The following is a 22,916-nucleotide window of genomic DNA, read 5'->3' as shown; positions in this document are numbered from 1 at the left end:
TACTAGAAATGATGATCTAATATAGCTGTAGGTCAACATGTTTCAAGCCTAATTCAGATATGTAGATGATGTAGTGGCTTTCTTCAGGACCAATATAACCTAATCTACACAGTGACTTAAGTGTCAATATATAAATTCCTTTGTGCTACTCCCAGTCACCTATACTTCTCTGTATATCGGTATAAGAAATCGATTTTGGCAATGACCCAATATGGGTGTGCTTCAGCACTCGTCGAGTCATGCGTAGTGACACGCTAATTAGCGTGAAGCTCCTACGGGTCAGCGCACTGGAAGACCTACTCACGCCGGCATCAAACTCATATAATTAAGCCATCTTACTAACTATCAAATTGTAATTGTATTTACATAGCGCTTGCTACCCCTGACAAGGCGTTGATTCAATTTACGCCAGGCAGCATGCTGCTCTAGAACCCAAGGCTAATGGTTAGTTCAGTGTTATTGGAATGAGTCTTGGCACTCAAAGAAAACCATTCCATTCAGTCTTTTTAGTTTTTTTTTATGGAGGACTAAAGTAATAGTGGTTGTTAGCAATCATTAGTGGGGCAGAGAGCTCAAGTACATGGCTGGTGGGATTAATACAGAAATTAGAGGAGATTAAGTATTGTTAGGTTGCATTGGTATGACTTTCAACAGGAGGAGAGATTGTGACCTTGTAAATGAGTTGTGGGAAATATGCTGAAATAGACTCGTCCTGCAAGGCCAACTCCTTCAACTAGACCACACTTACCACTAGCTACCAATGCTGTCCACTAGACCACACCTACCGCTAGACAACAATGGTGCCAACTAGACCACACCTACCATAAGATACCAATGCTGTCCATTAGACCACAACTACCACGTGTCCACTTGACCACACCTACCGCTAGATAACAACACTGTCCACTAGACCACACCTACCGTTAGATAAAAACGCACCACACCTATTGCTAGATAACAATGCTGTCCACAAGACCACACCTACCACTAGACAACAACGCTGTCCACTCGACCATACCTACCGCTAGCTACCAATGCTGTCCACTAAACCACACCTACCGCTAGACAACAATGGTGCCAACTAGACCACACCTACCATAAGATACCAATGCTGTCCAGTAGACCACATCTACCACGTGATAACAATGCTGTCCACTTGACCACACCTACCGCTAGATAACAACACTGTCCACTAGACCACACCTACCGTTAGATAAAAACGCTCCACACCTATTGCTAGATAACAACGCTGTCCACTAGACCGCAACTACCACTAGATACCAATGATGTCCACTAGACCACACCTACCACTAGATACCAATGCTGTCCACTAGACCACACCTACCGCTAGATACCAATGCTGTCCACTAGACCACACCTGCTAGATACCAATGCTGTCCACTAGACCACACCTACCGCTAGATACCAATGCTGTCCACTAGACCACACCTACCGCTAGATACCAATGCTGTCCACTAGACCACACCTACCGCTAGATACCAATGCTGTCCACTAGACCACACCTACTGCTAGATAATCATGCATGTAGTCTGCTTGACCACACTTAACGATGGCCTACAATGCCCTCCACTAGACTCCACCTTCTAGGCCACATCTGGGGTCACGAGATCCATGAAAATGATATTTCTCTCTCATTGCATCACTTCCTGGTGTCTGTATTCTCATCTTACCTGCCCTGCACACATTACAGCATTCAGGTTACATTTTCTTTTCAGTTTTGCATAATTTGTTAATATCTGTGGCATTAGTACATCACCTCTTTCATGATAGCCCAGCCCCTGGCACTGTCCTTGCTACCCCTGGTGTAAGGACTTGCAAATGCAGTGGACACGGTATGAAGAGAAAGTAAGCGAGGCACTTTAAGTCCCATTTTCTAACAGTAGGCACACTCCATATCCTTCCCTTAATACCTCTGCAACAAATTGAAGGCTACTCGGGGTGGGGCAGGAGTCAACGCTGTGATGTTATCAGTGGTCAAAGAGAACATTACTAGTCCGGACATGTTGGTGAATCAATGGCCATGCTTTAATCGGGAAAACTATATCAGTGGAAGGGCAAATTAGAAGCCAGCAGACTATGGCATAGCCTGGCTCCCTCTCAGATCACTCACTCTGTACCCTCAGGCAGTGCTTGATTCGTAAACAAATAAGTATTTAGTGCCCTCACCAGAGGCCACTGCAGCTGGCACCACCCGTTGCCCCTGCCAGCGCTGCCAATGACAGTACCTACACACCTACTACCCCTCACACTCCTACAAGTGTGACAATTCAGAACATTCCAGTAGTTTGTGATGTATACTGAATTGATAAATTAACAGTGTTGCTCTCATCTCTAAATTGGACAATCAGCGCCACCATGTGGCAGAGTCATAAGTGACGGTTCCAAGCACCGAAGCCACTGCTCATATGAAGCACTTCTCCAGGCTCTCTGTCTCAGAGCAGAGGTTGAAAATCCTAAACGTAGATCATCGCAAATTCCCCCGGTGTTGTGACCTTTGGTGGCCAGTTTTTTAAGCCAATAGCCGCTTCTAACACCTCTGCCGCTCTCACCAGTTCCTTGTCATTGGTGGCAGCCACAGCGTAATAATGAATTGAGGGGAAGGCGAGGGAAGGAGGCCGGAGAGAGGGTGTGTGTGTGTTAAAGAGAAAACTGATGCTTATGCAAATATGGCTCTCGAAATGGGTTCAATCGCAACAGCTTTAGAATTCCCTTTTGTTCCTCCTAGGGAGAGAGGGGTGATCCTGGAGAGATTGGGGCAGAGGGAAGACCAGGTCCCCCCGGAGAGAAGGGAGTGGCTGGTCCTCCTGGACCTCCCGGGGAGGTTGTCCGTGGCCAGGTAAGGACTCATTAACAGTAAAATCTTTACAGGAAAGGGTATCGGGTACAGCTGCAAGAAAATATCTTCAGTAAATTTCACCCACATTGTTTTCAACCCATGCATTTCATAAGCACAAATGTTCTCAAAGTTCCTATCAAAATAATCCATATTTTCATTATTCTGGTTCCTTTAGGTCTTGAAAGGATCCAATGGACCTCCGCATGCTGTCACTTTACAAGGCCTGCCCGGCTATCCCGGACCCAAGGTAAGCACAGCTATGGGCGGACACTGGATAGACAGACAGACCAACGAACTCAGGGATTGGTGGATTTGTAGCCCATCCCTATGTTTCGTTTTGGGTTAAGAAACTTTTATTTACAAACGAATGCCTGTTTAATTTTTGTGAAGATGGTGGTCTGGCCCTCCAGGGACAGTTTGAGTTTGATACCGTGTGTCTTTTTCTTTCTGGAAAATATATAAGGCTTAAATAATAAAACATATTTATACCTGATACTATTGCGCCTCCACTGCTGTAGTTTAGATTTTTAAGAAAATTGCACATATATGGTGTGAATAAGTCCCAGGATCTCCAGTTCCACATTGCTTGTGTGTGACTCATTTGCAGAGCTATTCAGCGCAAAGCCAGGTCACGCTGCTTACAGGACTTCAGGTAATATGACTTTGCATGGAACTGTAGACGTTTTTGCACTGTTTTTGATTCATAATGTCTACTTTACATAGATTATCCTGAGCATATCGTGGGTTTGGCACTAAGTGACACAAGTCCATTTACCACTGCACTTAGTTCAACATTGGTGCAAACATCTGCGCGCAAGAGAAAGGCGATCGACACAGCGGTTTGCATTCCTTGTGCACCCCCACAAACCCCTAGTAAATCTTGGTCCATATTTCTAGTCTGTCTCTATATGTTGAACTAACAGTTCCTCACATCCTGCAGCTCTCAGTATAACTGTATTAAAAAAGCTTTGATTTCTCTCCCCGTTAAGATCTGTCAGCCTTAGAGTGTTTTTCCCCAAAACTTTTTGCCTTCCTCCTCCATTTTTGCTGATCTTGTTTTTGCTGACCTTAGGATTCTGCACACTTTACCACTGCTAACCAGTGTTAAAGCGTATGTGCTCAATCCTTAAAACATGGTAGCATTGGCTTATACTCAATTGGCATATTTAATATACTTAAGTCCCTACTAAAGTGGTGCTATATGAATCCAGGACTTGTAAAATAAATGCTACTAGTGGGCTTGCGGAACTGGATGTGCCTCCCACTGAAGTAGCCCTTTCAAGCATGTCTCATACTTGCCACTACTGCCTGTGTTTCAGTTTCCACCTACCATTTTGACCTGGCTAAATATCCTTTTGCGAGGCCCAAACCTTCCTTTTTAACACATGTCACCACTAGGGCAGGCCCTTGATAGCCCAGAGGGCAGGGTGAAGTTTAAAAAGTAAGGCATGTAAGTTTGGGTTTTACATGCCTTGGTAGCGCAAAATTCTTAAATACGTTTTTCACTACTGCAAGTCCTACCTCTCCCATAGAATAACATTTGAGGTAACTTATTATATTTAATAAGTTGTAATTTAACAATAGGCGCAGGAAACCAGTTAATGTTTGGTGTCTTTGGAATTGTAATGAAAAATCCTCTCTTAGGGTAAAGTCAGATTTTAAATTACAATTTTGAAAAGCTGGGCAGCCCTACTTACACTTGAATAGGGTGTGTCCACCTCCACACAAAGGGCTGTATACCACCTGTAGTTAGTCTGGAGCCTGGACTGGGAAGGAAGGATACCTGGGGACTTCAAAGAGGAACCACTAGAAGCTACTCCCACCTTCCAGAGGATGGGCACAAGGTATAAATATTTGATCTCAGATACCACCTCTTAGTGCACTTCTGGACCTGTGGATACCCTACCAGGAAGAAGGACTGGTGTGTTGCTGAACGGACTGCCACTCGGCTGGGATGCTGCTCTGAAAGACTGCTGACCTACTATGCTGACCTGCTGCCCTCTTGCTTGGGTGAGAAGGACTGGACCTACATCTGTTGAACCCAAGACCCCAAAGTGTTTCCAAGGACTAGTTGGCTGCCTCCTGACTAGAGCCTCAGGGACAAAAGACTCCAACAACCTTGAACCTAGCACCTGGACTCTGCAATCACCTCTGCTGTGCAATCCCGAGCAGAACTGACAAATCGCCTCTGCTGCAAGGGTTCTCTCAGTGCAAGGTCACTGCATCAACCTCGCAGCCTGCTTGGGAGCCGCTGCTGTGTGAAGCTTAACAGACGCCCTATTATTATTATTATTATTATTATTATTATGTGTGCTTATATAGCGCTCAACTTACCCTTGGGCATCTTGGCGCTTGCATTGGGAACCCGTCCTGGTTTTTCCCTGTGAGATAACCCGTACTGGTCATCCCCAAGGTGAAAGCCAGGCATCCCGCCGCGGGGGGGCCGTTGTGGAGATTAAGCAAGCTATTGCCCAGAGTTGCAGAGTGTGAACCCATGATTTGAGTAGGCACCGAAGTGAGAATTATCGAGTCCGTGGACACTTGGGCTCAGACCCTGCCGAGTCGGGAATTGAACCCTGGTCCCGGGTCTGACCTCTGCTTCAGGGTATGCCTTCTCTAACCAGTGAGCCACACTTCTCCACTAGCATCACACGTCCCATCCACGGCAGTCTCGATGACAACCCAGGTTGTAACATCGCAGCCTCACAGCCCCTTGGAACCAATGCATATCCTTGACTGCGCAACACATCCTTGATTTTGGGCTTCACATCACAAGCCCTCATTGATGGGATCCCTGATGACGGCTCAGGACCTCGCATTGCAGCCTCACAACTACCCAGAACTAACACATTGCCTCGGCTGCATGTCATATCTTAGCTATGGGACCTCACAACGCCCCACCCAGAATTTAAGGTGCTCTCATTCAGATGGTCTAACTAGGTCCCTGTAGCTGGCCCGGGCTCCATTGCAGTTAGCCTGAACTTGTCACTTTGTCCCAACCCGGTGTGGCTAGATATCCACAGTTGGCACTTTGTGCTTTCTGGCACTCTTTTTTACTGAAATCTTTAAACCTGCATATCTCCGGTTCTACTAATTGGATTGTTGTCATTTTGGCCTTGTTTTATTTATTAAAATCTACGCTATTTTACTAATCTGGAGAGGAATTCTTTTGCAATGTGTTTTCATTGTGTTACTGTTTGAAGTGTTTCACACATACTTTACACATTACCGGACAGTCCTGCGTACCTCTGGATGAGCTAGTCGTACATGACTGAATATTTGCCAACACCACTGACCTTTTTGAAGCCACAATTCTTTCCGTGTTGTGACAGGTGAGAGAAGTTGGCCTGGTATATGCTGTCCACTAATTAAAGTGGGCACCTTGTACTAGTCCAAACGGCCCTTATGATGTATGAGGTCAAAGATAACCTTTATAAAGCTATCCTAGTGATAGCGGTGGAGAACAGCCTTCGGGAATAATCTTGAAGGAATGTAAAGCAGCTTGCTTTACCAGAATATCACCTCCTGAATGACTAAATGAAGGAGAACCACACAGTAGTGAAATAAAAATATGTATTTATTAATATAACACTCTCTACTATCCTCTACATGAGGAGAGAACACAAAGCACACAACATGTAATCAATAGTACAATCGTAAGTAGCGCAATACACAGTGGGCTCCAGGGGGAGACCAACCCATATACTAAAATAGTGGTATAACAATCACGACTTGAGTCAAGACATGGTCTGGAGCACGTAGAATCGTTGGGACCCCAAGGAACCACCCCAGGTGAGTAGACACGGACCCGACGGAGGCCGGGTGCAGTGTGGGAACACGACCGCAATTCTATGGGAAAGTCGCGGTTACAGTTTTAAAGTTTAAGGACTCTTCTAGGAGGACTTCGAGCGAACCCTTTGGAACTTAAAAGTTTGAAGAGCCACCCCACCCATGGATACCATAGTACCAGAGTTACCTGTCCCAGGGTAGCCGGGTGCATAGGTCTGATGTGGTGTCGAACTCTTGTTGCTCTCAGTGGAGGGCTGTGAAGAAGTACTGCTGCCGTGAAGGTAAAAAGCGCCCGGTGGAATCCAAGCCTGTATTCTGGAAGGAAGGAACCTGAAAGCAGAGGGGACAGAGTCTGGGTCACATCAGAGTGACCAGGGTCTCGGTAGACGAATGCCCACCGATGTCGGGTGCATCAGCTGCAAAGAAGGGATGCTTGACTCTGCAGCCACGAGGACCTGGAGATGTCGAGGGCAACCAGGAGCCCGAGGTGAACTGTTCCACGAAGGATGTCGAGTGCTGAGGGGTCGGTGTCCGGCGGGAGCACCAACAAGCTGTGACAAAAGCAACCCACGCAGGAAGGTCAAACAGGTTACAGTGTAGACCAGCAAGGTACAGGGAGCAATGGAGAGTCAGGGCACGTCTGGAGCAACCAGGAAAGCCCGTGAGAAATCAAGATGACCCTCAGGGGGACCCACAGGCTGAATGACTAGGAGTCGCGAGGGGACTTCAAGCAAGATTGCAAAACACCAGCCCACGCAGCACTCAGTGTGAGGAGGCCAGAGCTCTTTGGTGCAAATACTACTCAGGGTCAGGACTACATGGAGTCCAATGCACAAGCTTGGGAATTTCCAACAAGCATATGCAACTGCAAATGGACGTGGTGCAAAGGGGTTCGGGTTATGCAGTCTCCATGAGGCATACTGGCCTCAAACTCGGTGAGAGTGCAGATCAACCTCAGGGACCCTCAGAAACCCACCTCCTGTGTTGCTGAAATCTTCATAGTCCATAGGAGGTCAGGAGCAGCAGACCGGTCAGTTGCGGTTAGGTGCCTGCGAATGCAGGGGAGTGCCTCCTTCACTCCAAGGGAGATTCTTCAGTTGTCTTAGTGCGCCACAGGTCCTGCATGGAGCCTGTATGGAGCAAAGGCACAAACTAAGCTTCCGACAGAAAGGGGGATGAAGTCGAGCCCAGTTGAGGTCCAGCGAAAGCCAGAGTGTCCAGACCGTCGAAGGTCAGTGGTTTCTTCTTGTAGAATCTTGTCCATGTAAAATCTAAAGTCTTACAGCCAGGTAAGCCCTTTTCTACCCACGGGAGAGGGTTGGACAGAGTCAGGGGACCCTCCTAGGGGAGGGGCAAGACAGATGGGTGGCTACACCCATTTCCTTTGTCCAGTTTCATGCCAGAGCAGGAGCCAATGGCTCCCAGAAGTGGTTTGAGCAGGACTATGCACAGGGACACCAAATGTGCCCCCAGTGCAGACTTTCAGGCACTCTCAGAGTGCACCCACCCGGCCCCAGTACACTAAATCCTGTCTGGGAGGTGGTCACACCTCCCTGTGACAGGATGCTTATTGTGCTGCCTTCCTCTGCTTGAGCTTGGCTCAGCCTCAGGAGGGCATAAATGTGTCTCTAGTCAGCAGCATCCATTTTGAGCTGTCCGGGCAGAGAAGGCTGGCACCGGTAACACCAGTGACCCCACGAAGCTCGCTTCAGAAGGGTGGAATCAGACCTCCCACACCAGTTACTGGTGTGGAGGTATGATTCCAAGGTGTTTGATACCAAACACAATATGTTTCTATGCAGCCGTTTTCGAGATAGTATTTACCGCGAGGTTATAATCCACCTCTACCTATATGTCCGGCTGAGTCACAGACAACCCGGGAGAATGGTCTCCGAAGTCTGCAGAGAGGCTCTGCTCATGCTGGGGCACCTTCTCACATTAAACAAAGCACCCTGCCTTCAGGATTGCTATAGGGGTGACTTATAAGTTTTAAATGTAGTGACCAATAGATCTATCTAAAGTAAGTGGTGCAAGCACCAGCTTACACAGGCTGCAGTAGCAGACCTAGAGTTCAATTTTTCATGGCCTTTCATGGGTGGCATAATACATGCTTCAGCCCATGGGAGGCCTCTGGGGTACCTATGCCCTGAGTACCTGGGTACCATATACTAGGGACTGATAAGGGTACCCCAGTATCCAATCTGGAGTGTACCAAAGTACATGTATGTCAATTTAAGAGAGAAAGCAGATAGACTGGGGTCCTGAATAGCAGGATCTCAGTCAGTCTAGTCAAAAACAGTGAGACATCAAGCAAAAAGTGGGGGGTAACCATAAGAAGCAGATCCTACTTTCCTACAACAGGTACTCGATAGGCAGTGTGCATGTTCCTGTAAATTCGTCCATTTAATTAATTCATGACATTTTTTATCTAGCCTAGCTTCACCCGGTGTCACCTACAACTTGACCTTATATTATCAGGTCTTTGTGGGTAAATAAAAGTAGCAGTGAGTACTGGCTAGTACTAGTGGAACAAAGCTAGTTATAACTCAAAGTAAAAATGTATACCATTTTCCATAATACTTTTAACACTTTGAATTTAAATAAACATTACCTTATAACTATCTGCTATGCCAGCATAAAGAAAATAGCCAGTAGCATAAACATAGTCATGTATTTTTGTGTAAAGTTATGGAATAGAATCTGGATTTTCTTTAACATTACAGAGTGCACATAATTTAAACTATGGTAGGCAAATTTAGGGGTGATCAAATACTGAACATATCCAATGTCACAATGCACTTTGAAGCCTTAAACTCACTTAGCAGTTTTTAGGTCTCGTCATTGAAAGACCTGTTATGTCGAAGACATATTGTGTACAGTACCAGTGCTTAGAGTGGGCGTTGGGTCAACCCATTGCTTATCTTCAGTTGGCTTTTGTGTGAGTTACACTTCCTTGCTTCTTATTCAATGGCTTTCCTTTCTCTTCTTGGGGCCTATTCACTAATTGCACTTTGTAGTTCGTTTAGTAGCACTACTCACGTACTACAAACTGCTAGTCACTAACCTACGCATGGAGGTCTACGCCTTTGCCTCTCTCTGAGCAGATGTTCACCCTGACTGCAAAGATCTCCGCACACATACGCCTACGTTTTAGTAGCAACTGCAGGAGGGACGGGGTAGTGGCAGGAAAATGGTGCATACTTATTACTAAATGGGAGGGGTTTATGGGTGTGAACTAGGGGATTATCGAGGGTTAATGAAGGCGTTAGGAAAGGACAAAAATCCACCCCAAAAACATAAGCCCAAACTGCACTTCTATAGTTACTAGGGACAACAATCATTGGCAAAGCCAATAGGCCTGGTCTCATCTATGGGATCCATAGACTTTGCTAAAGGGTTTAGGAATACGTTACTGTACATACATTGCATATTTTAAGTAAGATTTTTGATTGTGTTAACATTTGTAAAAATATCTTTGCTTTAGTGGAATTTTGTTATTAAATTGACTTTACTAATTATTGGCAAAGCCACAAGATCTTGACTCTAAAAGTCTGTAACTCCTTATGTTTCCAGTGCTTGTCTGGTACATGTGACCTCAGACACATTGAGGTGTGCGAGGGATTTCTAGTTGAGAGGGCGTTAATAAAACAGCACAATTGGGAGCTCTGGAGTTGAGGCTGAAGACAGTGTCTGTCAGTGAGCCATAACAGTGTTCTGTTTAGATTGCATGCTCATCCAATCCTTGGCCTCTCTCCAGGGGGCACGTAGTGAAGGTCACATATGTACCGTTTGTAAGTACCAATTCTAATTATTTACAACAAAATCATTGTTGTTATATATATCAAACTGCTCACGAGCTTGGCAAAGCCAGGAGGTCTAGCTTGTTTTAGGCACAAGTTTGTTGTTATGTCATTTGTCTGGATGCAGGAGCAGAAAACTCACAAGAAGGCATCTGATGTTGGTCAGGCAGCTTGCTGTATAATACACAGGATTGCGGTCCACGTGTTGTACGCCACAGCCATAATTACTTAGGCCACACCCCTTTTAGAGACGCCATACACCTTGTTTCATCTCACTTACAGTACTGTGGTCCACAATTGGCGTTTGCCTTTAGACAGCGAAAAGCTACTCATATGTGAGAACTAAAATATGCGATGTTACAAAACTGTGCAGTTCTTGGAATCAAACCTAGAAAAAACGAGCGACCGCTCTGCTCCTCTGCAGCACTCACTCTGCAGCGTCTCTGGAATGGCAGAATTACATCTTGTGTTACATGTCAGAAAGGAGAGTCATGCACTTCAGTGAAAGAAAGGCGAGGTCCTGACCTCCTCCACAGTGACACCCCAAGTCAAGATTGCCGGTCCAGGTGTGCTTGGTATCACTGCGCCCCTTTACAAGTGGAGCTGATATATTTGTTCCCGGGTCAAGTTGATCCCAAGTTAGTGCATGTTGTTTGGTCCCTGGTGAAGCAGATTCAAATAGTATCAGCTTCTCTGGGAGTCAAGTGCAAAGGGAGAAGCACAGTTGAGAGACAGCAACATGGAGCACTGGTGTGGAAGTATTATGGAGGACGGAAGCAGGCTCATGGAGGACAGTAGTTGGGGAGGCAAAAGGAGGGTAGGGGAAACCAACACAGAAGGAGGGTGGGAAGTGTTAGACCTGGCACCTTGGCGTGAGTCTCCCTTCCACTTTTTGTTGCTGTGCCTCATGTGTTTTGCTGGTGTTAGCTGCTCAGTGCACTGTGCCACTGCCAACCAGTGCCACAGTGCAAGTGCTCCCTGTATAAAATGTATATGTTGGTTGGATTCCATGATTGGCTTATTTGGTTTACTATCAGACCCCAGTAAAGTGCACCAGGAGTGCCCAGGGCTTGTAAATCCAAATGCTGCTAGTGGGCTTGCAGCACTGGTTGTGCCACCCACAGAAGCAGCCCTGTAAAGTGTGTCTAAGGTCTGCCATTGCAGAACCTGCGTACAGTCTGGTACCGTCATGCTGACTGGGCAAGTGCACCCACTTGCCAGTCCCTAAACCTTCCCTTTACTTCATATGAGTCACCCCTATGGTAGGCCCAAGGGCAGGGTGCATTGTAAGCATAAGGTAGGACAAGCCCTGATGTGTGTGGCATGTCCTAATAGTGAATTACAGACATTTTCGTTTTTCACTATTGCAAGGCTACCTGTTCTCATAGGCCAGAATGTTACATTCTATGATCCAGCCCCGATCCCCACTCCGCCTGTTAGCGGGCAGAATTCGATCGCTGCGAACATCGTCGCAGAGCCTGCTGCCGCTGAGCCAGATCAGCGCTGGAAAAATTGTCGCCCGCTCGTTAGCGGGCCGAATTTGATCGCTGCGGACATCGCTGCACATCCACCCAAGATCCCCGCTCCGCCTGATAGCGGGAAGAATTCTATCGCTGCGAACTTCGTCGCAAGAGCCTGCCGCTGCTGTGTGGAATAGTCGCAGAACAGCCAAAATCATCGCACCGCTCGTTAGCGTGAGGAATTGGATCGCTGCGAAAATCGTCGCAGGCCCAACCAAGATAACCCCTGGTGAAATTGTCGCCCCGCTCGTTAGCGTGCCAAATTTTGTCGCATCGTGCCTTAGCGAGTAAATTTCTACCGGATAAGCTACGCCTTGATTTTCAATGCCGGAGCGCTGCTAAGAACTTTTATCGCATCCCCAGGTACTGTGGGTTAAAACTGACACTAAGGTGAATGATTTTGTCGCTAACCTAAGAACTCTTTCTGAAATCATATTCTTGAACTGAGTATGTCATTTTTGTCGTTATTTGGTCTTGTGCTAAGTCTTTATATAAAAGATCACAATTTTTTATATTAATCTAGTGTGGTGTCCATTTGTGGTGTTGTCACTGAGTTACTGTATATGTTCACAAATGCTTAACCTATAACGCTCTGAGATAAGCCTTGTCTGCTCGTGCCAAGCAGGGGTTTATTTTAGGAGTGTACCCCCTTACCCTGACTAGAGGAGAGGGTCCCTGCTTGTCACAAGTACCTGCCTGTGCCAACCAGGGACTCCCAAATCTAACATTGATGGTCAGCGGTGAGGATCCTGAATTTGCATTTGTGGTTCATATACAGCCATTGGTGAACACCACTTAGTAAGTTCAGACCATAATGCAGCTACATACTTTTTGATTTTTGTTTGCCAAGAAATCTCCATTTTTTTTTTAAGTCATGCCTGGTTCAGTCAATGGGGAGAGGGCAGCATCTGTAGTCTCTGACATTGAAGGAGTAGAATGGGAAGAGGAAAAACTAGAGGACTACACATTAGCCCAGCTGAAGGGCTTCTGCAAAAAGTTTGGAGTTTCCCAGTCTGGGTGCAGAAACAAATCCCAATTCCACAAGGCGCTGAGGGCCTGGATTGAGTCAAGGTCACCTGAGGATGTGGTGGTAATCGAAACAGCAGAAAGCGTCCATAGCTTTGGCAGAGGCCTGTCGCCTGAAGAGTTGGCAGACAGGAAAGAAACCAGGATGCATGAAATTGAGATGGCAAAGCTCAAATTGAATGGGCAACTAGAGCTGGAAAGCAAAAAGCTGGCTCTGGAAGAGAGAAGAATCCAAATGGAGCCTGAAATGAAGTTGAGGGAATTGGATCTAAAGGCTAAGAGTTTAGAGCTTACTCCCTCTGGTGGCAGCACACCGCCAGTGCAGGTAGAATCAAGAGTGTACATACCAAAGGGGGTGGTGAAAGAATTTTTTAAGAATGATGACATAGGGCAGTGGTTCAAGGCCTATGAGGTAGCCATGTCTTCCCACCGGGTCCCTGAGAAAGATTGGGGAGCGGGGTTGTGGGGGCGGTTCCTGAGTGAGGGGTGGGACACACTGCTAGATTTACCCTCAGATGTTCATAATTCTTATCCACACATGAAGGATGCTTTGATGACCAGATATGGGTTAACTCCTGAGTTGTATAGGCAAAGGTTCAGGGGTTGCACAAAGATTCCTGGAAGTACGTATGTTGAGTATGTAACTTTTTTTTGCAGAGCATTGGATGGTTGGGTGAAGGGTAGCAAGGTTGATGATTTTCAAGGGCTTCTTGATTTAATTGCATGGGAGCACTTGTCCAGTAACTGTTTTTCTGAGCTACGCCAGCACCTGATTGATAGCAGGCTGACTAACCCTAGGAAGCTTGCTGAGGAGGCGGACCGCTGGGTCAGTACCATGGTCCACAAGGGTCACATGGGAGACTCCGCCAAAGGTGGGCAGGGTCCGAAGCAGAAGAGTGGGGGGGACAGGGGTAAACAGAGGGAGTTCGCCAGAGGGCCCCAAAGTAATCCCCAACGGAACCAAGGGAAAGGTTCTCAGCCTCCCCCACCCCCGAAGCCGACCGGGGCCCGACAGGTCCCCCTGTTCAAAAGGGGCCCCCAGGTGTTACAAGTGTAGTAGCCTGGGTCATTTTGCCTCTGATCTAAAGTGTCCCTTGTTTGGTAAACCAGCACCCACTGGTGCTCTACCTCGGCAGATGGCTAGTGTAGCCTTGGGGGAGGAGAGGGAAGTCCAAGGTGGGTGGGGTTCTGTAGAAATGTCACTTGTCTCTTTAGGAGACCGTGAGGTGGTCCCTGAAAACCACCTGCCCAATAACACTAAGAAATATGGGCAGTGGGTGACCATCAATGGCCAAAGGGTGGGGGCTCTTAGAGATACAGGAGCCAGTGTGACAGCTGTCAAGTGTCACCTGGTGTCTCAAGAGCAGGTTGTCCCACATGCATTCTGCCGAGTCGTGAACGCCGACAACACTGAGAGTCAGTGTCCAATGGCTCAGGTTCCCTTTGAGTGGGGGGTTCTCTGGTACTCTTCAAGTAGCTGTGAGAACCGCCATGCCTGTTGACTGTTTGTTGGGGAACGATTTGGAGAGCTCACCTTGGGAAAAGGTGGAGGAGAGTGCTCACCTGAGGATGGTGGGTCTGCCTTACTGGGCGTGCGTGACTACCCGGTCAATGGCAGCTAGTAGGGGTGCTCAAGAGGTCCTCGAGCCTGAGGGGGAGGCACAGGGACCGGCCTTAGAGAGAAGAGGCAGGGGGCGCGGGAAACCGTCCCCTGTCGTTCCCACGGTCCAGGAGGAATCAGACCTTGAGGGGCATGCCCTGGAGCCTACAGGGGAACAGATAGCTGAACTGGGGGACCTGCCTGAGCTGACCCATTGGCAGCAGGAAGGAGGCCCCTCCAGGGAAGAATTCTGCAGGGAGCAGAAAGAGTGTCCTTCTCTCGCGGGCCGGCGGCAGCAGGCTGCAGACCAGGCCAAAGGTGGTCAGTCTGGAACACATTTCATTTACTGGGAGAATGACCTCCTATATTCAGAGCCTAAGGTTGCTGAGCCTGGGTCAGCCCGTGCGCTGGTGGTACCCCAGAGCTTCAGAGCCTTCCTACTGGGGCTGGCTCACAATGTGCCATTGGCAGGATATTTGGGGCAGGACAAGACCTTTGAAAGGCTTGTCACCCACTTTTATTGGCCTCAAATGCACAGGAGTTCAGACACTCACTGCAGGACCTGTCCGACTTGCCAGGCAAGTGGAAAGAGTGGGATGAAGCAGAAGGCTCCTCTCCAGCCATTCCCTGTGGTCAGTACCCCATTCCAGCGAGTGGGGATTGACATTGTGGGGCCCCCGGACCCCAGGACAGCCATGGGCAACAGGTTTATCCTGGTCCTGGTGGACCATGCCACCCGGTACCCGGAAGCCATCCCTCTGAGGACAGTGACGGCCCCCGTGGTGGGACGTGCACTGATGGGAATTTTCTCCAGAGTGGGATTCCCTCTAGAGGTGGTGTCTGACCGGGGTACCAATTTCATATCCAAGTATATGAAATCCCTTTGGCAAGAGTGTGGTGTAACCTACAAGTTTACCACACCTTACCACCCCCAAGGAAATGGGTTGGTTGAGAGATTCAGCCGTACCCTCAAGGGCATGATAATGGGTCTGGAGGAACCCATGAGGCATAAGTGGGATGTCCTCTTACCATGCCTTCTCTTTGCTTACCGCGAGGTGCCACAGAAGTCTCTAGGGTTCAGCCCCTTTGAGCTCCTGTATGGCCACCCAGTGAGAGGACCTCTAAGTCTGGTCAAAGAAGGCTGGGAGCAATCTCCCAGGAAACCTCCCCAGAATGTATATAGCTACATGCTGGCCTTCAGGAATCAGACTTGGCATTTCAGGCAACTTGCTGAGGCAAATATGGAAGCCATCCAGGAGGAGATGAAGCGGTGGTACGACCAGAATGCCACTCTGGTAGAGCTTCAGCCTGGACAGAAGGTGTGGGTCTTGGCCCCAGTGGAGCCTTGTGCGCTCCAGGATAAGTGGACCGGCCCCTTTGAGGTTGTGGAGCGCAAGAGTCCTGTTACCTATTCGGTGGACTTGCGGTCTCCCAGGAACCCCTTGAGGGTCCTACATGTCAACCGCCTTAAGCCCCACTTGGAGAGGTATGAAGTGGGCATGCTCTTGGCAAAAGATGCTGGAATGGAGGAGGAGAATGAGCCTCTTCCTGACCTCCTGGCAGCCACAGAGGAAGATGGGTCAGTGGATGGAGTTAACCTCTCTCCCACCCTGACCCCTGAGCAACAGAATGACTGCCGCCAAGTGCTGGGACAGTTTTCTGATCTGTTCTCCCTGGTTCCTAGTATCACAGATTGGTGCGTCTATGATGTGGATACAGGAGACAGCTTGCCTGTGAGGCACAAGGCTTACAGAGTAACTGACCGGGTCAGGGCTTGCATCAAAGAGGAAGTCTCAAAGATGCTTGCACTTGGGGTGATTGAGTCCTTCAGCAGTCCTTGGGCCAGCCCAGTGGTCTTGGTCCCAAAGGCTGCAGTGCCGGGGGCCACACCCGAACTCCGGTTCTGTGTGGACTACAGAGGACTCAATTCAGTCACGAAGACTGACGCGCACCCCAACCCCAAATCTGATGAGCTCATTGACCGGTTAGGGGCTGCACGGTACCTCAGCACGTTTGACTTGACGTCTGGCTACTGGCAGATCGCCTTGACTGATGGGGCCAAAGAGAGGTCAGCATTCTCCACACCAGATGGGCATTTCCAGTTCCGGGTTATGCCCTTTGGGATGAAGAATGCCCCTGCCGCCTTTCAGAGGTTGGTCAACCAGGTGTTGGTTGGGCTGGATGAGTTCAGTGCCGCCTACCTGGATGACATCGCAGTGTTCAGTGTCACTTGGGAAGAACATCTGCGCCACCTCTGGGAAGTGTTGTTGGCACTGCGAAAGGCAGGCCTCACGATCAGGGCAAGCAAGTGCCAGATCGGTCAGGGTTCGGTGGTGTACTTGGGACACCAAGTTGGGAGCGGCCAGGTGGCGCCCCTTCAACCCAAGATTGAAACCATCCTGGCTTGGGAACCCCCCAAAACCCAGACAGAGGTGAGAGACTTTTTAGGACTCACAGGGTACTACAGGAGGTTTGTCAAGGGGTACGGCAACATTGTTGCACCCTTGACAGAGCTGACTTCCAAGAAGCAGCCCAGGAAAGTGATTTGGACTGACACCTGTCAGAAAGCTTTTGAGGCACTGAAAACTGCCATGTGCACGGCGCCCGTGCTCCTGGTACCCAACTTCTCCAACGAGTTCATTGTGCAAACAGACGCTTCAGAGCATGGTGTAGGGGCTGTTCTCTCACAGATTACTGAGGAGGGCTTTGACCAACCTGTAGCCTTCATCAGTAGGAGGTTACTTTCACGGGAACAGAGGTGGAGTGCAATTGAGCGTGAGGCATTTGCTGTGGTCTGGGCACTGAAGAAGCTAAGACCCTACCTGTTTGGGACTCACTTCCGGGTTCAGACAGACCACAGGCACCTCAGATGGTTGATGTAGATGAGGGGTGAAAATCCAAAGCTGTTGAGGTGGTCCATTTCCCTACAGGGTATGGATTTCACGGTCAAACATCGCCCTGGTACAGATCACGCCAATGCTGATGGTCTGTCCAGATTTTTCCACCTTAGTGAGGAGGAACTCCCTGGGGTAGGGTAGCTCTCCCCACATTTCAGCTGGAGGGGACACGTGTTAGACCTGGCACCTTGGCGTTAGTCTCCCTTCCAATTTTTGTTGCTGTGCCTCATGTGTTTTGCTGGTGTTAGCTGCTCAGAGCACTGTGCCACTGCCAACCAGTGCCACAGTGCAAGTGCTCCCTGTATAAAATGTATATGTTGGTTGGATTCCATGATTGGCTTATTTGGTTTACTATCAGACCCCAGTAAAGTGCACCAGGAGTGCCCAGGGCTTGTAAATCCAAATGCTGCTAGTGGGCTTGCAGCACTGGTTGTGCCACCCACAGAAGCAGCCCTGTAAAATGTGTCTAAGGTCTGCCATTGCAGAACCTGCGTGCAGTCTAGTACCGTCATGCTGACTGGGCAAGTCCACCCACTTGCCAGTCCCTAAACCTTCCCTTTACTTCATATGAGTCACCCCTATTGTAGGCCCAAGGGCAGGGTGCATTGTATGCATAAGGTAGGACAAGCCCTGATGTGTGTGGCATGTCCTAATAGTGAATTACAGCCATTTTCGTTTTTCACTATTGCAAGGCTACCTGTTCTCATAGGTCAGAATGGGCTGTTAGAATTGTTACATTCTATGATCCTAACAGACCCAGGGAACATGGTAGAAATTCAAGTTTAGTATGCCTGAACTCAGAATAATAAAATACATCTTTTAGTAAAGTTTATTTTAATATTCTGTGTTTGCAAATACCACTTTTAGAAAGCTGGTATTTGCTTGCCTAACCATTTCAGCCCGCCTCTGCTATGATGTGTATCTGCTGTCTGGTTTCTGTGAGTGACAGGGCTGGGGAATCCCAGAGGGCAGGGCTAGGTAGCCTGGTGGTGAATAGAGAGATTTACATCCAGATGGGTGGGAGGAGTGCACCTGGACTCTGAATAGGGCTGTGCTCTGCCACCACAATGCTGGCTCCACCTCCTGTGGAGCGGCTGATGTCTCTGTCCTGCACCCTGAATGGAAAGTCAGACATGTCAACAAAGTGCTCAGGAACTGGTTCTGGCTGGGCAAAGGCCCCTCTACCCCAGAGGAACAAAGTGATTAGGGGTATAAGTATTGGGACCCTGCTCCCAAGAAATTAGATCCGGCTTGACAAGAAGAACCTCTGCCTGAGGAGAAGGAACTGGGAAAGCTGTAAGGAGGAGTACTGTCACTGACCTGGGGGATTAGCCTGCAGTGGTTGCCTTGCTGCTGAAGGAGAGGAGAAAGACTACAAAATACTTTATTTCAACTTGTGCTAAAAAGATCTCCGCGTGCCTGAGTAGAGCTGGCCTCCTGTTAAGAAGTCCCAGGAACAAAAGGACTTCACCCCCAGCTTCCCCCTGAAATTTGCTGTGTGAGTTCTGCCCTTCCTAGAGTGCTGGAACCAGTTGTGGGGCCTCTGGAAGCTGTGCCTGCTGTTGTGAAGCTGGCCAAGAAGAAAGAAACCAAAGATCTCCACTTTTTCACGCACAGCCGGCTTAGCGAGAACATTCCAGTCGCACCGCTCGTTAGCGTGCAGAAATCGCCGCAGAGCCTGCTGCCGCTGAGCACGATCAGCGCTGGAAAAATCGTCACCGCGCTCGTTAGCGGGCCGAAAATTGATCGCTACCAGACCCGATCCCCGCTCTGCCTGTTAGCGGGCAGAATTCGATCGCTGCGAACATCGTTGCAGAGCCTGCTGACGCTGAGCCAGATCAGCTCTGGAAAAATCGTCGCCCCGCTCGTTAGCGGGTCGAATTTGATAGCTGCGGACATCGCCGCACATCCAGCTAAGATCCCCGCTCCGCCTGTTAGCGGGAAGAATTCTAACGCTGCGAACTTCGTCGCAGAGCCTGCCGCTGCTGTGTGAAATCGTCGCAGAACAGCCAAAATCATTGCACCGCTCGTTAGAGTGAGGAATTGGATCGCTGCGAAACTCGTCGCAGGCCCAACCAAGATAACCCCTGGTGAAACTGTCGCCCCGCTCATTAGCGGGCTGAATTTTGTCACATCGTGCCTTAGCGAGTAAATTTCTACCGGATAATCTACGTCTTGATTTTCAACGCCGGAGCGCCGCTAAGAACTTTTATCGCATCCCCAGGTAGTATGGGTTAAAACTGACGCTAATGTGAATGATTTTGTCGCTAACCTAAGAACTCTTTCTGAAATCATATTCTTGAACTGTGTATGTCATTTTTGTTGTTATTTGGTCTTGTGCTAAGTCTTTATATAAAAGATCACTATTTTTGATATAAATCTAGTGTGGTGTCCATTTGTGGTGTTGTCACTGAGTTACTGTATATGTTCACAAATGCTTAACCTATAACGCTCTGAGATAAGCCTTGTCTGCTCGCGCCAAGCTACCTAGAGGGTGAGCAGGGGTTATTTTAGGAGTGTACCCCCTTACCCTGACTAGAGGAGAGGGTCCCTGCTTGTCACAAGTACCTGCCTGTGCCAACCAGACTCCCAAATCTAACAGGAAGCAACAAAGAGGGCTGGGCGGTAGCAACACAGGGGGCACTAGTGGAGGGGGAAGCAACATGGAATGCACGGAGCGGGAAGCAAACTAACAGGAAGCGAGAGCAACATGGAGTGGGGAGGAAAAGTAAGCGAGTAAAAAGACAAGAGGGCAATGGGAGTGGGGGGGAAAAGTGCACGGGCAAAAAAGAGTGCCCAACATGCAGCATGGAGGGAGAAAGGAAGCACACTAGGAAGACAGCTGGAAAATACATGCATTCTCATGAAATGCTTATACAAAAGAAAAAAGTAGCGCCTGAAAAATGAGCAGTAGAAGGGCATAGTGCATCCATGTTTCAGGGGAGGGACAAATACAAGTACAAGAAACGGAAGGAAAGATCACACAGGCTAACAAATAAGCCAATGAGAGTGACAAAGAACCCATTAATTGTAAGCAAAAGCCCACAATAAGCGAACAATACTTCTTGCAGCAGTAAGCGCACATGCTGTGTAGGAGGCTTGACCTCAGAGTAATTTCAGCACCACTGGGCCACTCATAAGTACTGTAATACCCTCCAATAGAAAATAATGGAGGAAGGCACTTAATCAGAAAACCCATAGGAAATAATGTTAAAATAAATTAATTTATTTCTACTTACAAATAAAAACATTTACCAATTTATTAATGTTTAAAAAAAATTACATATACATTAAAAATACTTTATTATAAAACATGTTACTTACCTTTGTCATTGAAAGATAAATGTAACTTTCTTTTTTTTTTATTGAATTCATAAAAAATATTTATATACATAACATTTAGTAATTTTAATACACAATAAATACATATGGAAATGTTACAGTAGGAGGTATTTTTTTAAATAAAAAATGTAATTTAATATTTTTTAATAATTAAAAATTAAGTTAATGGTGCTGAAGCATTTTTTGTGTTTACCATTTAATACAAACATATATAATTAATTAGCATTAACATTTATCATTAAAATATTTTTACCAATTTAAAAAAAAGTTTAATATGCTTATCAAAACGTTTAAACAATACCCTTTCAGGCTTAGTGTGCCTCATAACGCAAAAAAAGAGCATGGAACCCTGGGTAGCTCGCAAGTTTTAGGTGGAGAGCAGCTCTTAAAATGTTTCAATACTTTTACATTATGTCCCCGTGGCAGAAACTTCCGTCTATGTGTGAAAACTTTTTTTTTTGATCTTTTTATTGACTGCAAAAAGGTACATCCACATACAAAGCTCTGCGCCTACAACCCGGGGGCCGGCTACAGTGTCACAATGGTTAACCCAGCAGCCCCGGCTATCCCACATCCCGGAGGCCGGGCATCGCCGTGTGCCGCCGGCTCTGCTCCTGCATGGTTTCAATAAGCTATCCCTTGAAAGCCTTGTCTTTGGAGCGGCCCCCGTCCGTAGTAAGGTCCGAGCACGTTTTACCCGTATCTCGCTGTACACAGTCCCGTACCTTTAGCGATAAACTCTAAACCCCCTTACCCCGCCCTGAGATCCCACCAGTCTATGTGTGAAAACTTACTAATAGTAACATTACACTCTAAATTTGGCTCCACCTCCTCCTTCATGTAATTCCATACTTTTAGTACATTTGCTCTTGTAGATGGTGCTAAAAGTAGTAAATGGACTACAAACTTAATTTACATGTGTAGATTTACTCATGTGTAAAACTACCTTTACGAATAGAGCCTTTTGAGTTTGCCCCTCTCCTAGACCATTGCTGTTTTACATTGTTTCTGAGTGGATGAGTACTATTATTTCATTGTTTGCAATAGAGGAATTCCATTTTTCTTCCAGTGCTCCATGGGGATGTCCATGTTTTTCAAGTTTATTGCCATCGCTTCCCCTGTAAAGTTCTCCCACTTCCTCCATTGCCCATGCCTCCTTGCTCTCCTGTTGTTGTTCCCCCCCCCCTCCATCAATGCTCCTGTTGCTGTACCACCCCTCTACTCTCCTGTTTTGGTTTTAGTTCATTCCACCATGTCCTCTGTTGTTCCGTCACCCCTCCACACTCCTCTTTTGCTTCTAGTTGCCTCATCCCCAGATCCTCACTTGTCCTCTCCCGGCCCTCCCCTTCCCTATTTATATATTTTGCATGGGTCTAGCATCAGCACACTGCTACCCACTTGCTCAATTATTTTGAGCACCCGTGCTTCCTCTTTTAAATTCAATACACTGTTCCAAAAAGCCAGTCAACCAACTTACACATAAAAAGCCACAATGGCTGCCAGTGCATTGCGACGCACATGCATCTGTGCAGGGCCGGCCCTAAATCGGATTGAGCAGGACAGGGCCTTGGGCAGAAAGAAAGTTTGGTGTTTGTTGTGGGGGGGGGTATGTTGCAGTGTGACTGCAGGAGGTGCGACAAAGCTGGGAGGAAGGCAGGAGGTTGATGGGGTGCTAACACTTACGCTGAGGTACATTAAGGGCTGAGTACAAAGTCTTTCATGGGTCCCTCTTGAGGGATGTAGCTCCCCGCTTTGCCCCTCGGATTATTGGCTCCCTGGGCCTGGGTGTTGCTCACCCATGCTCAAGGCCGGCCCAGCATGTGTCATAGTGTACACATGCACACACACTCATGGCCATCTTGAAATTCTTTTTGTTTCAGAGAACCGGTTTCAAAATGGCCCCTCACGCGTTCACTTCGGCCATGATGCACCAGAGGCCATCCTGAATTGGGTTTTATCATCAAAACAAAACCCTACAGAATGGCTACTGGTCCCTCCATGTTTGAGACACCACCAGTCTTTTCTCTTTTTGCTTTTACATATTTTTCACTATCTTTTACATGCCAGCAATGGCAATGCCAGGAG

At 47.8% G+C, this 22,916-nt stretch overlaps 1 protein-coding gene across 7 annotated transcripts in view; it reads left to right on the top strand.

The window, feature by feature from the left end:
• The window catches only part of LOC146862954 (uncharacterized), a 376,918-nt gene that overhangs the window by 202,760 nt on the left and 151,242 nt on the right, over positions 1-22,916 (top strand). For all 7 annotated transcript variants that reach the window (XM_085642327.1, XM_085642326.1, XM_085642324.1 and 4 more), the window contains exons 9-10: positions 2,747-2,857; positions 3,033-3,104. In XM_085642327.1, the coding sequence (XP_085498453.1) occupies positions 2,747-2,857; positions 3,033-3,104 (183 nt within the window). The remainder of the gene's footprint in view (positions 1-2,746; positions 2,858-3,032; positions 3,105-22,916) is intronic.

The sequence above is a fragment of the Triturus cristatus genome, chromosome 2_2 (genome assembly GCF_964204655.1).
Source record: "Triturus cristatus chromosome 2_2, aTriCri1.1, whole genome shotgun sequence".
Classification (NCBI taxonomy): Eukaryota; Metazoa; Chordata; class Amphibia; order Caudata; family Salamandridae; genus Triturus; species Triturus cristatus.
This window is presented reverse-complemented; position numbering and strand designations above follow the sequence as displayed.